The 15,882-nt window shown below is 38.4% G+C and overlaps 3 protein-coding genes across 6 annotated transcripts; 1 reads left to right on the plus strand and 2 right to left on the minus strand.

Annotated features, from left to right (window-relative positions):
• Window positions 1-53: 53 nt before the first annotated feature.
• Window positions 54-2,790, minus strand: LOC132197821 (heparan sulfate glucosamine 3-O-sulfotransferase 3B1). Its single transcript, XM_059621390.1, has 5 exons — window positions 2,645-2,790; window positions 2,328-2,490; window positions 1,854-2,201; window positions 1,627-1,800; window positions 54-1,567 (listed from the first exon to the last, which is right to left on the minus strand). Exons 2-5 carry the CDS (start codon window positions 2,426-2,428, stop codon window positions 1,123-1,125), a joined length of 1,068 nt encoding a protein of 355 aa, XP_059477373.1. The 5' UTR covers window positions 2,429-2,490; window positions 2,645-2,790; the 3' UTR covers window positions 54-1,122.
• A 515-nt stretch (window positions 2,791-3,305) lies between these two features.
• LOC132197813 (WD repeat-containing protein 36) lies at window positions 3,306-6,794 on the minus strand. Its single transcript, XM_059621372.1, has 9 exons — window positions 6,373-6,794; window positions 6,043-6,320; window positions 5,846-5,993; window positions 5,578-5,790; window positions 5,385-5,527; window positions 5,080-5,328; window positions 4,702-5,025; window positions 4,430-4,642; window positions 3,306-4,373 (listed from the first exon to the last, which is right to left on the minus strand). Exons 1-9 carry the CDS (start codon window positions 6,616-6,618, stop codon window positions 3,524-3,526), a joined length of 2,664 nt encoding a protein of 887 aa, XP_059477355.1. The 5' UTR covers window positions 6,619-6,794; the 3' UTR covers window positions 3,306-3,523.
• A 270-nt stretch (window positions 6,795-7,064) lies between these two features.
• On the plus strand, window positions 7,065-15,584 carry LOC132197817 (septin-7). Of its 4 annotated transcripts, none has more exons than XM_059621380.1 (10): window positions 7,065-7,179; window positions 8,595-8,787; window positions 10,951-11,201; window positions 11,694-11,848; window positions 11,908-12,115; window positions 12,219-12,709; window positions 12,763-12,931; window positions 13,195-13,330; window positions 13,384-13,547; window positions 13,826-15,584. In XM_059621380.1, exons 2-10 carry the CDS (start codon window positions 8,779-8,781, stop codon window positions 13,869-13,871), a joined length of 1,629 nt encoding a protein of 542 aa, XP_059477363.1. In that variant the 5' UTR covers window positions 7,065-7,179; window positions 8,595-8,778; the 3' UTR covers window positions 13,872-15,584. The 4 variants fall into 4 exon arrangements, with proteins under 4 accessions (XP_059477363.1, XP_059477364.1, XP_059477362.1 ...); XM_059621381.1 differs by lacking the exon at window positions 7,065-7,179 and adding an exon at window positions 7,868-7,885; XM_059621379.1 differs by lacking the exons at window positions 7,065-7,179; window positions 8,595-8,787 and adding an exon at window positions 9,796-10,517.
• The last annotated feature ends 298 nt before the right edge of the window (window positions 15,585-15,882 follow it).

A 15,882-nucleotide genomic window follows, 5' to 3' on the forward strand; every position in this document is an offset into this window, starting at 1 on the left:
TTCCAGCAAATCTTGCAAATAGGAGAAAACTATATTTAAATAATAAATTAATTTTTCTGTAAACTTTTTTATTTTCATCAGTGAATACAACAATCATTTCAATTTGCACAATTATAAACCCACTCTTTGGGTCTTAAGCAGAAAATTGTTTTTTTTTAATTGGCACTTAACCAGTTCCATATAATTTAATTCATTTAATTTTTACTGACCTAAGATAAATAATATTTGTTGTAACAATTTTCAAAACTTCTTTTTGCAAAATTTAACATTAAATAAAAGATTATCCCTCCGTCCCCTACTTAATTTGTACATATTTCTCTTTTAAGATTGCTTTACCATTGTCGGGCAGACTCGATAATAAGAACTAATAAAAATTAGTTTTGTCAGTGCAAATTATTGTGAAAGTATGCGAAGTGATACATTAATTACCTCTCAAAGGATAAGACATACGACTTACAAAATGACTCTTATTATGACATGACTAAAATTTGTTCCTCGTTTAAGATTTTAAACATTTGTGACTATAAAGTAACAGCACTATTTAATAATTTCTGTCAAATCAAAGCATCTCCGTAAAATAGTTATTCAGTGCCTAATGGAGCAAAATTAACAACAAAATTACATTTTGTGTCAGTAGATCCTTTTTTAACAATTAAGAAAAAAGTTAACAAAGGTTGTCAATGTCAACCCCAAATTAACTGAAAATTTATTGCTTTTTATCGTTATTTTAAGCAGTCACATGTCTTTCATGAGATCAATATTCAAATATTTGATTACACACTTGTGCAATTGAATGAGGAACCAGTCTGTTGATCATTTTGCATTATTTAATACACACTAATTTTCAGGCGTGACTTTCTTTTTGGCAAATATTTTACTATATTGTAATCCACCAAAACAATCAATAAGTACTCGGGCTTGTAATAAGATTGAGACTTGCTATTTTTAAATATTTTTTCTAAATTTGGCACTTGAATTTTTCATCTTTTTTAAAATAAATACCTGATAAACATTATTAATTTAAATTATTTCTTGAATGCACATATCAATACAAGACAAAATACTAAAATTTGTGCGGTCATCTACGTTTTTATCAAATCTTTAAGTGCAAATTCTTGGTCGCTACGGCCAGCCAAAGTTTGTTCCTGTGACCTGGTAGAGCCGTGCATTGAAAGGACGGTAAAATTCTCTTAAAAGTTGGATGACGCTCATCTTGATTAGAGGATGATTTCTTCCTTTTGTCTTACCCAAGCAATGGGGTCCAGGGCTTCCTGCTGCCTTCAGCAAGCATGGAAATCCCTTTGTGGTGTTCAAATAAAAATTCTTCTCCGTCACGTGGTGTCGCAGACCAAGAAAATTTTGCACCCTCGCCATTTCTGCAGCAGGGTTGGTGATTAGCTGCTCACCAGAGACGAAGAGAAACTGATTGAGTGGAAAGTGTCTCAGCCAACGCTCGAGATGCCGGATGTAGACCCCGATCCGAACTGGACCCCAAGATGTGTCCACAAGGCCGGAAGTTCCGTTAATGAAGGCAAGATTTTCAAAACTCCTCATGTCTAGCTTCTTGCTGCAATTAATTAAGTTTGAGCCAAAATCCTAAAGAAAAAATTACTAAATAATTTTCACCTCGAAGCCTGCGTATAGTCGGATATTGCTCGTTCGACAGGATCTCTTACTACAATTAATAATTTCATTGAAGGGTTCATCTGGAAAACCCTTTTAGGTACATCTTTGGTAACAAAATAGCTGGGAGTCTTTTCCATAGTAACCTGACCGTCGTAGGTTGGTGGCATTTGAAGTCTATAATTTATATTTAAATATAAATGTGAAAATTAAATTTTTTTCCAATTTACCTGTACCACTCAAATCCACGATTAAAAAACCTATCAAAGAAGTGAATTTCAGAGCCAGCAGCCCTTATGTCAGGATGAACCCTGATAAATTCAATAAGGGCTCTTGTACCACCTTTTTTGACACCGATTATTAGAGCCACGGGCAACCTCCTTCTTGCTTTAAGACCTTGCAGGTCCGAATATTGGTGCGCCCACGTGGCGTTGTCTAGGAAATTCTGTGAGGCAGTTTCAGGGTATGTAACCTTAACCCTGGCAGCATTCTCAGGGCCAAGGGAAAAGTACTCTTCAGTGCTTGTGGAAACATCCTGTATGAATTCTTGGCTTGCAGTAATGACGCATAAGTTAAAACTGAAAAAAGTAATAATTAAATTATAATTAAGTATATGTTCGAACGTAAATTTTAAATTGAAAAGATGAGGCTTCCGTAAATTTTTACAGATATGTGCACAAAGTGCGTAGTATTTTTATCGTTACCTGTAAAAACCGTAGCAAAGGAAGAACGTAGCCAAAATCAACACCAAGAACACGCGTTTATTTTGGAAGCATGTTCTGAAATTGTAAGCACTTGGATGCATGTCTTCGGAAAGCACAGGTCAAGTGAAGTTCCATTATTATTTGACTGACACTCAGGGATCCCCTAGAGAAAACGTGTGAAAAATCTGTGAACGCCTGTTTGTTTTAAATAATTCTACAGACTACTATATAAATGTAAAATACATATTCTGCATTTATAAATTCATTGTTATGTAGTTCTTTCGAAAATAACTTTTTACACAAAAAAATAAAATTACCGCAAAGCGAGGTGACGAATACCAAAATCTCAGTCAGCAAAATTAAGATTCTCCGTAGTTACATGTTTGCCAAGACCACCGCTTCCACACCTATTTGTGCACTGCTGTGGCCCTGCTTTAGCTGCGGTGCTATTAGGGGTGGAGCTTAAAAGGATTGCAGCGGCGCAAGGAATTATTGATTTTTTTGCAAGTGACTTCTATTCTTTTTTTACGCAGTACACCCGTTACAGGATAATTGTAATTTAATTTTCACTATAATTAAACGAAACAATTTATTATGTGATAATTATTTGTATAAAAAATAATAAAAATAGTAGCTTTAAATAATATATTTGCAACTAAAAATATATGAGCGTACAGCAGCTATTAGGTCCTCCTTGGCTGCGAGGGCTCATTCCGCGAAGAATTTAAATATTCAGCATATATACTAGGCAAAAAAGATATGATATACATGTTTAAAAATGTAATATTTTTATCTTGTTCAAATCCTTTTCGTTTTAATTGAGCTCAAAAATAAAACTGAGCATAAAAGAATGAAGTCACTTGGTGCACTTTTTGCAATTCACTGATTTAAAAAAGGTGCCTAAATACTCTATGAATCTAAAAAAAAACTCTTTATTCTTTTAATGCTCTTTGTATCTCCTTAATATATTATATTTTAATTTACCAGACAGCAAGTTCCCTGTGAATTTTGAAAGTCGCGCACGCAAGTTGCCTACCTCTGAAAGTCGCAGGGGCGCATATTGCAAATAATGCAAATTATGTTTTTGTCTTACAATAAATATCTAATTATCACTAAAATGACACATTTTTCTGGTATAGTTTTAAATAAAATTGCATATAGATATTTCCTTTCTGTTAAAAATATAAAATTTCCTTTTATAACCTTTTCAATGCATGGACAACACTTTTGCAGTAGAGCATGTGCTTTTCAACTTGCGCCCAACCTTTTTGCTGAATTTCCCTCAACAGTTCAATTTTTTCAGACAAAGTCTGATCTGCAATGCATTGATCACCGTGGTGCTTCAAGAAGAGAGCTAGATACATTTGCGCCAGCTCAAAATCTTTCTTTTGCTCCATCAGCGACCTAACAAAATCAACAAAATTTGCTAAAGATGTGATTGAGTCTCCCATGCCAGACAAATTCAGAATTTCAGCATCCAAAGCAGAGGGGCCAAGAGTCTTCAAAAATTCTGACAACTTTTCAGTGTCCCCAGCACTCTCGACGAGCATCTTTGCCAGACGGCTCAGGTCTGAAATACCTTGAGGAGTAGGTTCCTGCTGCTCTTCCAAGGTCGGCCGCAGATCGAATTTGTATTCCAGTGAGGGAATAGTAGGAAGGAAGAAAGGTGCTGCTGAGGGAGCCTTGGGCTTCTCTTTGGGCTTGTTGCGCCTTTTGATGATGTCCAGATCCAGAACGTTGACCCACCTCGAGGTTGAAAGCGTCGACAAGGTAATAAGGTCACCCTTCAGCTGTTCAGGTGACTTGTATTCCTCTTCTTCCAAAACTACATCCTGCAGGTCAGAGTCCAGAATTTCTAGCTCGTTATAGCCTTGGCTGGGCAGACCAGCAAGAATGGCTTCTGCGTCAAAAGGCAGGGGACGCAGGGAGACATACATGTGGATGACCTTGTTGAACCACAAGTAGACTCCAACTGAATCGACGTGAATCGTAGCCAAAAGCTCTCCCGTCAAATTTAGGGCCATCCGAGTCACAGGTAAAGGAACCCTGTTATGAAATTTAATAATTACAATATCCAAAGTGAAATAACACGAATTTCTTACTTGAAGACGTCAATCATATTTGCCGAAGGAACATCCCATGTTCGAATCTTGCAGTCTGTTGTTGACGTCAAAATCCAGCGCGCATCCTGACTGAACTCGGTGCTAGTCAACCTTGACTGGTGGTTCGGAAGCCTTCTTATGATGTTTCGAGAAAGAATGTCCACAACACAGAGAGAATTGTCATCTAGTGCTATTCCCAGCAATGAACTATTTCTGAAATTCAAATGAAATGGTAGGGTTTGAAATGTATTAGGACTTTTATTGTAATTTACCTGTTTTGGCAAAAGAATGCTACAGCTTGGGACATAGCCAGTCTTCCCAGGGTCTTTCCCTCTTGGAAGTTCCAGAAGCGGATAAAAGCGTCAGCCCCACCAGAAACAACCGACTGGTTGAGACCTTCGGTCGAGATGCCCCTGACAGCACCCTTATGGGCAGGTAGGTCCTTGGGCAGTTTGTACTCGCATCGATGCAATCCAGACTGCAAGTTGAACCGGTCCATGTGGCCAGTGCTATAGCCGACAAGGACAAAGTTTCCGCAGTGAGTGATGCAAATACTTGTGGCGACGGCTGCTCTTAGTTCTGGCTGTTCTTGGAATCTAGATTAATTATAAATTAGCAAATAAATGTTTTCTAAAACATTTTTATTTCACCTTTTGTGAGATAATCTGTGTTCACCCATGCAGCCTTTGTCACTTGACCATGTTGTTACTTCTGCTAGACCCCTGTGCAAAGCACAAACGCTGTCCCAATCTTTCTCTCTGGTTGCTTCGCTGGCCAACTCGATCATCGGTGGCATGACAAGAGGAGCGTCAGGACTTCTTTTGTTTTTGATCCTTTTAAAGGCTTTCTTGTTGTAGACGGCGCGACCGTAGCTGTGATTCTTTGTTTCAGTGACAGTGCTGTAAATCAAGGGGAATTTTTAGAGTATCCATAAAACAATTTTTTTTTTAATTACCTGAATACTTTCAAAGTTGAATCAGCGCCGGTGGTAAAAATTTGGTCTTGTCTGTGGAATTTAATAAATGTCGGAGGCAGGGAATGGCCTTCCCTTATTTTCAAAAGTCTGGCACCTCCGTCAGCCATGTCAAAAATCCACATCTAATTAAAAGGTGGAAATAAAACTTTTATTTTAGTTTATTTAAGCTCACTTTCAGTGAATTATCAGGGGAAGATGAAACCATCAAAGGTTCTGACGGAAGACATTTGAGGCCAGTTACAGGTCCATAGTGGGCATTCCAGATTTGATCGATGTGCTCCTTTTTCTCCAAGTCCCAAGTTATGATGTGTCCTGCGTTTGTTCCCGTGTACATCAATGGAGGTCCATCAGTCCTGAAGGTAATTGACGTCACCTGTCCCCAATCCTGACGCAGAAGAAAAATTAGAGATCCCAAGAAAATGTATGTTAAGAAAATATACTTGTGAAAAATCGATGATTGTTTCGTCGTATTTAAGGTTATGGACCAAAATTCTGCCATCGAACAGTCCAACTGCAACTACATCAAGTGCTGGTGCCTGCTCAATGACGGAAACGCCAGAGCCCCAACCAGAAAAAGTGTAGATCAACCTGGAGAAAACACTTTAGGATTGCTCAAATAAGTCTCGACAAATTTTACTTTCGAGTGTGCAAATTCCAAAGCTGCATTTGACCCTGTTGACTACCTAGGAGAATTTTATTAGTGTACGTTGCAGGGTGCATCAATGCTGTGACTTCAAATGACAATTCAAATTGGATTTCTGTGTAGATCTCGGCTGCATCAATGTGCCAGACTTTCAAACAGTTTCCTTCGTCCACCGACACTAGATGACTGCCGATGGGCAGCAAAAGATGGACAGGTAAGTCGTGTCCGACGTAATTGTGTTTGACATGCGTCCCGCCTCTCCAAGCCATGACCTACGATTAAAAATTTTTAATTGTTATTTGATACAAAAGAAAAATTACATACCTTGTTTCCTGCAGCGGTGTAGACGTAATATTTGTCTGCAGCCATCGCTGTTATTTCTTCAGGGTGTTCTCCACTTGTATTGATCAGGGTGAAGTGGAACGATCCATAAGTGTGAAAGTGGCGACCGACACAAGTTAAAACCAAATTTTCCTTTCGCCGTTCGATGTAGCGAATCTCGAGTGGAATATGATTGCTCACGAAGCCCAAGGCTCGGTTTTGAGCGAAAATTCGACTGCCGGTCGACATTTTGCAGGTTTCGATCGAGAGACGAGTTTAATATCAATCTGGATGCTAGTTGCTGAGATTTAAATCTACAACTAACAATATTTCAACAAAATTAAACATAAAAATGCGTCAAAAGCTTCACTGCAACAAACACGTGCAGACTTCCGAGCACAGTTGTTTTCTAATTTTTCTATAAACAAAAGGTGTAAAGACAAGGGAGTTGTACAGAATGGTTGAACTAAATCACTGGTAGAACCAATGAGAGCCAACCGCGGTTTTCCTTCCTCCTTCTCCTTAGTATACACCCCATTGAGCGGGGTTTCACCGACAGATTTGAGATGCGTTGATCCGCCATGAAAAATAAAATCTCTTTCGGAGGAATGCCGGCTTCTTAGTACCATCTCTTCATAAACTTTTAAGTTTCGCGCGGTTTTTAGGGTCGTTAATGGAGTCAACGTGCATTCCTCTTGCGCGTTTCAATAACCACAGACGGGTTTGTGACGTTTTTGTGTGTATGTATTTTTGTGTTGATGGATACGGGCGTGAACGGCTTCGCTTTACCGGACAAAATGCAGCGCAGCGGTAAGCCGGGGCTCATTTTTGCACAGATTAACACAAATTATTGAAATTCACCAAAACCGCGAATCGTTTGCAATGATTTTGGGCAGTGGGACGTGGGATTTGAGATCAAATTTGGCGTTTTCGGTGACATCCGTTGGCCGGGGTTTGTTTGACAGTTCCAGGCCGTCTGGCTTTTTCTTTTGCTAGCTGCTCCACTAACTTTCCTTTTCAGCGTTTCCTCAAAGTAATTTAAAAGAAATTAAAATTTTTTCTTAAAATTAATCAATGCCGTTCCAAAATTTTCTCAATAATTAATTAATCTCTCATAGCGGAAAAATTCGCTACCGCGAATAAATAATATGAATTTTCCTATCCATTAAGCAAAAATTTCGCAAATTGATTCAGTTCCGCACAATAACAAGGCATTTCCACGTATTTCTTCATCACTCATCCGCTAAAACTCAATCGTTTGGAATGGCCTGACGACAAAACATCAATCACAATGACCGTCGTCGATCATAAATTAATTCCCCCATGCGTTAACAATTAAGAAATGGGTGGAGCGATTAGCGCACGGCAGTTACTGCTTCGAGCAACTCCTACGCCAGTGCATACTTTATTCGCACTTCATGTGGACGTAAACAAGAGCAAGTTAGCCGTGTGGCGACTGCTCGCACGGAAATATTTGTATTTTAATTTCAAATCGGAGGAGTGTAAAAACGTCCTGGTAAGTGCATCAAATTATACGAAAATTTATTTCTAGAATTAAAAAAAAATCAAATTAATTTCCATTTTTGTTCAAGTTTATACAATAAATATTGTCATAATTATTTTCTTGTAATTTTAATTCATAAAAAAAATCGTTCTGCTTCAGAACAAATATTATTTTAAGCGTTCTCACGTTTTGCTTCTTGTTTTTGGTTGAAGTCACGATCAGCAAATTTTCCGCCGGCGAATTAAAAACAAGCGAAAACTGTGTCATTGTCACGCCAAACGTTTTCTAAATTTGGCATTCCTGAGAAGCCGATGGCGGAAATGTCAAAATAAACACCACTCGGAACAATCGGGGCTTGTGTCAGTCTGTATTTAAATAAGGCGGTGGTAAAAAAAGTCCCGGCCGCGTCAACGTTAGTTCCTCTTTTATCCCGGAGATAATATAAATGTTTAAAAACCGCCGTTCGTGTCAAGCACGGTGGCTCGAGGCGGAATGAGCAACAACCAATATTTATGAGAAGAAAGGAATTTAAATTGCTTCGACTCCAATTCTAAAATTACACCCAGAAGAATGCGTCACGAATTATCTCTGAAAATTTTGGTTTAAAAAAATTAATAAATTGTAAATTATTCTAATCAGTTTTCCTGTTGGTCTCTGTTTCCGGTGGTGCTGCTGCTGCTCGTGGTTTGGATCTCGCTGGCGTCGTTGAATGTCACCGCAGCTGTAAGTGTTTGATCTCGACCGGATATGAACCTTTCTTTCGCACCTTTCCGACTGTAGTGTAAACCCTAACCAACCGACTAACCAGCTTCTGCACGTGAACAAAAAAAAATCTGTACAAAAAAATCAATCAATCTTCCTCCGAGTGCCCTTTGTGACTTTGCTGCCGCTCTGACCTCACAACCATGTCGAGGGTAAGTAGGGTTGCCCCGTGACCTTTTCGAACGGACCCCATTGAAACCCCAAGTAATTATAAATCTTTCAATTATTCTGACTGCTAAATTTGTTGGTTACTTAGAAAGAAAATTTTAAAAGTTGCTGACGAGCATGTGTGTCGTAAAATATCGATTAAAGCGTGATTAATTAATATTCACTTGGTGTTTTCCCGCACTTTTAATCGCAGTCCACTCACGTTTGCAAGTTTGATATGTGTTTTGTTAAAAATAGCTGTTACTTTGACACATTTGGTTGCAAAATTGATGAATAATATCAGGTAATTAAATATAATGCAAGTTCCACAAACCTTGCTCATGCCAAAGTTATTTAATTGTTTGTAAATTAACAAGGATGAGTTCAGTTGAAAAATTTGACTCTTTGAAAATAATAGCAAGTGACAGTCTTTGAGGTTAGAAATCCCACATTTTTTCCTAATAAAAAAAACTTTTGTATTAGTTAAAAATTTGAAAATAGCTTTTCTATCGGAATTTTGAGACGCCTGCCAACTTTTCAATGGTGATCAAACGTTTAGAAACACTTTCAAGGTCACTTTAAGTAAAATTTTGATTTCAATTTTGAAAATGAACGCTATTTTTTATTTACTTATTTATTTTTGTGAGGTATAGGAAAAAGTCAGTAAAAATGCAGCCCGACTAATTTTGAATTGACATGATGAATTTCAAAATTTTATCAAAAACTGGCAAATAAACAACTCGACTTATGAGTTTAGTTTTTGAAAATATTTTGAAAAAATTATAGGAATCTTTTAGTCTCACATGCTTAATTATGTCATTAATTTGGGCTACAAGATAATTTAAATTGTAAATTTCACAAAGTCAAATTTTTCGCTGCGCCATTTTTCTGCTAGTTAAAATTTATGTTATTGAACCAACCACGTTCTGTCTCTTTTTTTATTTGATATAAATTTTAAATCTAAAGAAAAATAAGTTCTCGTATTTATTTTTTGTTATTCCACAAAGTAAATAACAGTTTCTTGTTTGCGCTGGTGTAATTTAATCAGCCGACAATTAAATTCTAAACGCATTCTTGCTACTGTACAGTGCGTGCACATTTATAACAGACTGATGCGCGCTTCTTATGCAAAACAGAGCGCGAGCTAGAGAGGGGCTCTGAAATCCTTTTGCCTTAATTTCGGTGCGATTTTTATGGAGCAGAACTGGATCTATTTTGTGAATGTCAGCGGAAATAAATCCTCCCTGTGTGGCATTTAAAGCCCCATCGATTTTGGTGCCGCTCCAAAGTTTTGCGTGTGACATTTTTGGAGACAAACTGGAGCTGCGGTCAGAGAGCAACTCGTGCTTTGTTCCGTGAATAGAATAAATATATGGAACAGTTCCTCCCTCCCTCCGAGCATCTCTGGGCAGGTAGGCTTGACGCCGCCAAACCTGACTTTCGAGCGGCAGTCTCGGCAGACCACTCGACGTGCCACAACGCCTCTTGCAAAATCACAAAGTTTAATTTGTCCAAATTTGAAAGTTGATAAACATCGCGCGACCAATTTGATAATAGAAGGCAGCGCGCGTACACCGCTGCCCTTTTAAGGGATCCGAACTTGCCTTTAGAGGCGTTGGTGGTTCTTTTTTAAGGCGTGCAAGGGTCGGTCTGCCGTGGCATTGCACCGAGACCGTGAGTTAGTCCCATGAGTGCGCTGTGCCCAACCTCCGCCTCAATCACCTCCTGTTTCGCGGTGAGATAGAAAGAAGCCCTTTCAGTTTGTGTGTGGTTTGTCTCCTGCTCCGTCTGCATCGCTTTTAGTGTTTTTCATACGTTTTTCAAAGGTATTTTGTGGTCTCTTCTCCAACCGACCTTTTCAAACCTTTGCTTATGTATATAATCATACATTCTGTTCAAAATGTGAAATTTTCTAAATATTTCCCTGTGATTTATATATTTATTTATTAGTGCAAGTTATCAAAATGTATTTTAGATGCAAATGAAAACTGCGATTAATAAAACCAGTAGAAATTAATATTTTCTTATAAGTGGGTTACTAATTGTGAGTTGAATTTACTATTTTTAATGAACCGTAGAAGCCTTGCTATTCACACATATATTTTTGAAACACAGCATAAGGATGTTTTTGCCTTTTACATTCAACATTGTTCATTTTTATTTTGCAGCTGCAAAGCAAACGCGAACTCTTCTTCAAGAGCGAGTTGCCAAACGCCAATTCAGGAGGAACTGTAACTGCTAACATGACTACCGTCGCCGCCCCTAGCGTTCTCGGGCAGCCGCCCCAGCCTCCGGACTCAAAACCGCCGCCGCCGTCCAACAAGGACGTCGTCACTGCCCTGTTGGCCAAGAGGGAGGCAGCTGCGGCCGCCGCAGCCGCAGCAGCTACCACCAACCACACTGAAAATAAGGAAAACAGGTTCGGCCTAATGATTTATTCATTATTCGCACTGCCTTTAGTATTTTCTTCAGAAAGCATTATCATTTTATCTAGAAAGTATGAGCAGAGATTTTAGTTATTGATAAATTGTTATTATTTGTCATTAACATCCGAGCCATTTTGCTTCTGTTGAATAGTAGGACTAGTAGGAGGAAAAATGCTAATGCAATTTTTCAGACTGCAGGCTGCTCTGTAGTCTGCACGTGTTCAAAGTCGCAAAACAAGAAAAGTCACTTTTCTCATATTAGCACGCAAGGCACACTTGGTATTGCCATCACAATACTCGCTCCAGTTCATCGAATCAGAAAACAAGAATTTTCTCCGGATCCAAACATCTCGGCACAAAAATGCTGTCAAGTTGCTTTTGAATTGAATGTGAAGATTTTCTTTTTTTTTATGTGGCATAAAATTTTTATTGATGTTTAATAATAACTTTTGAAACTATAAATAATTTACAAAATAATTTGGCAGGTTCCGCGAAAGAGACAAGGATGAGAAACAACAGGTGCGAAAACCTCAGCCAGCGACAAAGCAACTAGACGGCTATGTTGGTTTTGCAAGCTTACCTAACCAAGTTTACAGGAAGGCGGTCAAAAGGGGTTTCGACTTCACCCTTATGGTTGTTGGTATGTAGAGTGGCTTTATCTTTGTTTTTTTTTTTTTTTTTAATTTGAACTTTTTCTAGGTGAAAGTGGGCTGGGAAAATCAACCCTCGTCAACTCGATGTTCCTTTCCGACATTTACTCAAATCAGTATCCTGGGCCATCTGAGCGAGTGGCAAAAACTGTGCGCGTTGACACGACAAGGGTGTTGCTGAAGGAGAACGGCGTCAATCTCACTCTCACAGTGGTTGACACTCCAGGATTCGGGGATGCTGTCGACAATTCAAACTGGTACGCTTATTTTTATTGAACATTAAAATTATTTTGAGAACATCGAATATTTAAAAATCACCAGTCAAATGATTAAACAAATTTATTTTTATTTTTGATTCAGCTGGCAACCAGTGCTAGATTATGTGGAGGCGCGCTACGAAGAGTACCTGAACCACGAGTCACGGGTAACCAGACAGGCGCCTGCTGCCGTTGTGGCCACTGCCACTACGCAACCTCAGCCACCATTGGATGGCCGTGTACACTGCTGTCTCTACTTCATTGCTCCCTCTGGCCATGGTCTCAAGCCCCTCGACGTTGAATTTATGCAGCGTCTGCACGATCGGGTTAACATTGTGCCAGTGCTCGCCAAGGCCGACACCATGACCCCTGAAGAGTGCACTGCTTTCAAGAAGCAGATCTTGCAGGAAATCCATCAACACAAGATTAAAATCTATGAATTCCCCGATTCCCCGGAAGAAGACGAAGAGGCCAAGCAAAACGCCAAGCTGAAAGCCAGAGTCCCGTTTGCTGTGGTCGGATCAAACACGGTCTTGGAGATGGAGGGAGGAAAAAGAGTGCGTGGAAGGAGGTATCCTTGGGGAGTTGCTGAAGGTAGATGCAGTTGTTGAGTGTTCAATTTAAAAACTAAATCTTGTTGGTTTCAGTCGAAAATCTTGAGCATTGCGACTTTTTGGCTTTGCGCAACATGCTGCTGCGCACTCATCTTCAGGACTTAAAAGAAATCACTGGCAGCGTGCATTACGAAAACTTCAGGTGTCGCAAACTAGCCACCCTGGGAACAGCAGAGGGAAACAAGTCCACACTGTCCAACGTGTAAGTTTTTATAAAAAAAATTACAGCTGCATGGTTTCTAGTTAGGCTGGTTATTTGGGAACCTGACATTAACCTTCTCCTCTATTAGTCTAAGCTCACAAATGGATTCGTTTATGGCGGTGTGGTGAGTCTCTTCTAAAAACGTGGCTAGAAAGGTTCCTCTATAAGCAGCCTGCTAGGTTTTGACTAATATTGCCCTTGGTCGCGGAACCTTTCTGTCATTCGTCTGTCTTATTTTCTCTTAATTTTAATTTGTGTTTCAGGAATCCGCTTGCACAAATGGAGGATGAGAAGCGCGAGCACGAAGCCAAGATGAAGAAAATGGAAGCTGAAATGGAACAGGTTTTCAAGATGAAGGTGTCAGAAAAGAAGCAAAAGCTGAAAGATTCTGAAACAGATGTGAGTTTGGCAGTGAAATGTAATTTCAAATGACAAAATTTATTATTTTTCAGTTGCAACGAAGACACGAGCAGATGCGCAAGTCGCTGGAGCAACAGCAAAAAGAACTTGAAGAACGGCGTTCCCAGTTTGAGAAAGAGAGGCTTGCTTGGGAGCAGAGCACAGGTGTCACTATTGAAGAGCTCAGACGGCGTTCACTGGAAGCTAATTCAAAAGAGTGAGTCTTGTGTTGAAAGATTGTTTAAAAATAAAATTGATTAAACTGTCTCACTGATTGTTTGGATCGGATTAAAATCTTCAATTTATATAAATTCATAATAACATTTTGCGCTACCAAAATAGCAAAACCATGCACCACATTCCTTTTTTCTTCCAACTGTTAAACTTTATAAATTGCCGAAGGAATTCCCTGGGGACTCATTTTTGTTTGACCTTTCACTTGATAGGCCGTTTTTTCAAATGTCAGCTTGGTAACATTGTGTGGTTTTGTTTCAGGACCGTTGACGGCAAGGACAAGAAAAAGAAGAAAGGTCTTTTCTGAGTGTTGGACAGCTCGTAAGTTCGAGCCCCGTACCCTCTTAAGACAAGATGCAAGTATGTCTTCTGTCAAGCTAAACTTTCAGTGGTGAAAAAAATTGACTTCTATATCATCATGAGTAACTGCGACTTGGCATTACCAAGTGAACAATTTTAAAGTTATTAGTATAAACCCAGCTAAAATTTCAGTCATTTACCATCTCAAGTTTTTGTGCAATTCTTGAAGACGACATTCCGTGCCGTGGATCTTTTTAAATATTGCTCTCTAATGTTAGATTCCTCCACTTTTGCACTTTCTTTTTGAAAGCACAATAATTTCATGCGCTTGCTCAAATGTGTTTACTGATTCGGGTTGTTGCATTTAAATTGGTGTTCGTAAGAAAGAACTTAGCTGGCTGGAAAATATCAACAAAATTTAAAAAATCGTAATTTAACCTTGGTAGCTTTAAAGCCTGCGAAATGTGAGTCTAATTATTCTGCTTAAAATAGAATCCAATTAAAATTAAACCTTCATAAATTACAAGGTTTTCTATTCGAATCTCTTGTAAAGCTTTGATTTATATTTTATACGTTCCCGCCCTTCCTCTAAATTACATAAAAAAGAACGCCATAACTTGCATTTCTAGTTAGAAGTGTGTTTTAATTGAAATCTTTGTATGCTTATGATGATCAAAGGAAGCTCTTATCAGAGTGCTTTATAATATTTGAGGCAGGGTTTGCTTGTAACTGGAGGCGCGCAATATACACAGCTCGTTTAAATGTATTGCTGAAAAATCCTATATAACTATTGAACAGACCTTGCGCGTGTTTTGCGTGTTTAAAAAAACTCAAGTGATAAATCACTTGTATCTGGAGGAAAGAGTTAATTGTATAGTGTCCAAGAGGACTGGTCCTCAGATTCCTAGTCTTCAAAAAACAAAATGAGCAAGGATTTAGCCCACCTGCTTCGTGAAGTAATGTAATATTTACATATAGTATTTATTATAAATGTGCTCTTGTATGTTCAGGGTGGGTCGCGAATGATCTGTATAAAATGAGACAAGCGCAAAAGCAATTTTTTTTGGGCGCCTCACTTTTTGCCAAAGCAAACCCAACCTTTATCGCTATCCTTTGACTTTAATTAAAGCAAAATAAATATTCGTGCCAATATGACAGTTATTCATGAAACTATGTCGTGCAAATGATTGACTGAACTGGTTTTCTTGCAAGCTGGCCATGTAATAATGAACTGCAGATCACTTTGTCTATTTACTTAAATTGAACATGGACAAACGCAATGTAAAATGCAGATTGTATCCATTAAGAATAGTGCAAAGTGAGCAATATAAAAATTGGGTCAAAATATAATTATTTTGCATTGAGCAATATTGGAAACGCTTCTTAATTAAAATGGCCAGAAGTGACTGCCTTACATTTACCACGTCAGCTCAGCCAGCTCAGTTAATCATTGGCAAAAACTGTATTATGTATATTGAACGCATCCATTTTCTATCTATGTATGTGTATATAGCACCAGAAAGTTTTACCATTTGCATCCTCAACAGCGTATTGCAAACAAAATAATGATAATATTAATTAAAGTATAGTAGAATTAGCTCAAAATTTGTGTGCAAAAGCCAACTCGTATATATTTCCGGGCAATATATAAAAATTAAATTTATTGTTTCAAGCTCTTGAGTGCTCAGACTGAAACAGGAATTAATTGAAAGTATCTCTTTAAGAAAGACACCCACTATTATGACGATTAAGAAGTGTGTTGCCTTCGATTATTACATCACTTTTTTTGGCAAAGCCGTCATTTTCTAAAAATTCATTTACACACACTTAGAGGAAACTGGCAACATCTCCGCCGTTTCAGAAAACTGGAAATATCAATTGCAAGTGGGAATAAATACCCCAATTTAATCCATTTCGCTTTTAACTTTCAATCCTCTGTAAGCTTATTTATTTTGTAAACGTAAATCAATTTGACCCTTTACTTTTGTAGAGCATGCTCCCAATGAGGATAACAAAAA

Source organism: Neocloeon triangulifer, unplaced genomic scaffold (assembly GCF_031216515.1).
Source record: "Neocloeon triangulifer isolate White Clay Creek 2 clone unplaced genomic scaffold, ASM3121651v1 ptg000012l, whole genome shotgun sequence".
NCBI lineage: Eukaryota > Metazoa > Arthropoda > Insecta > Ephemeroptera > Baetidae > Neocloeon > Neocloeon triangulifer.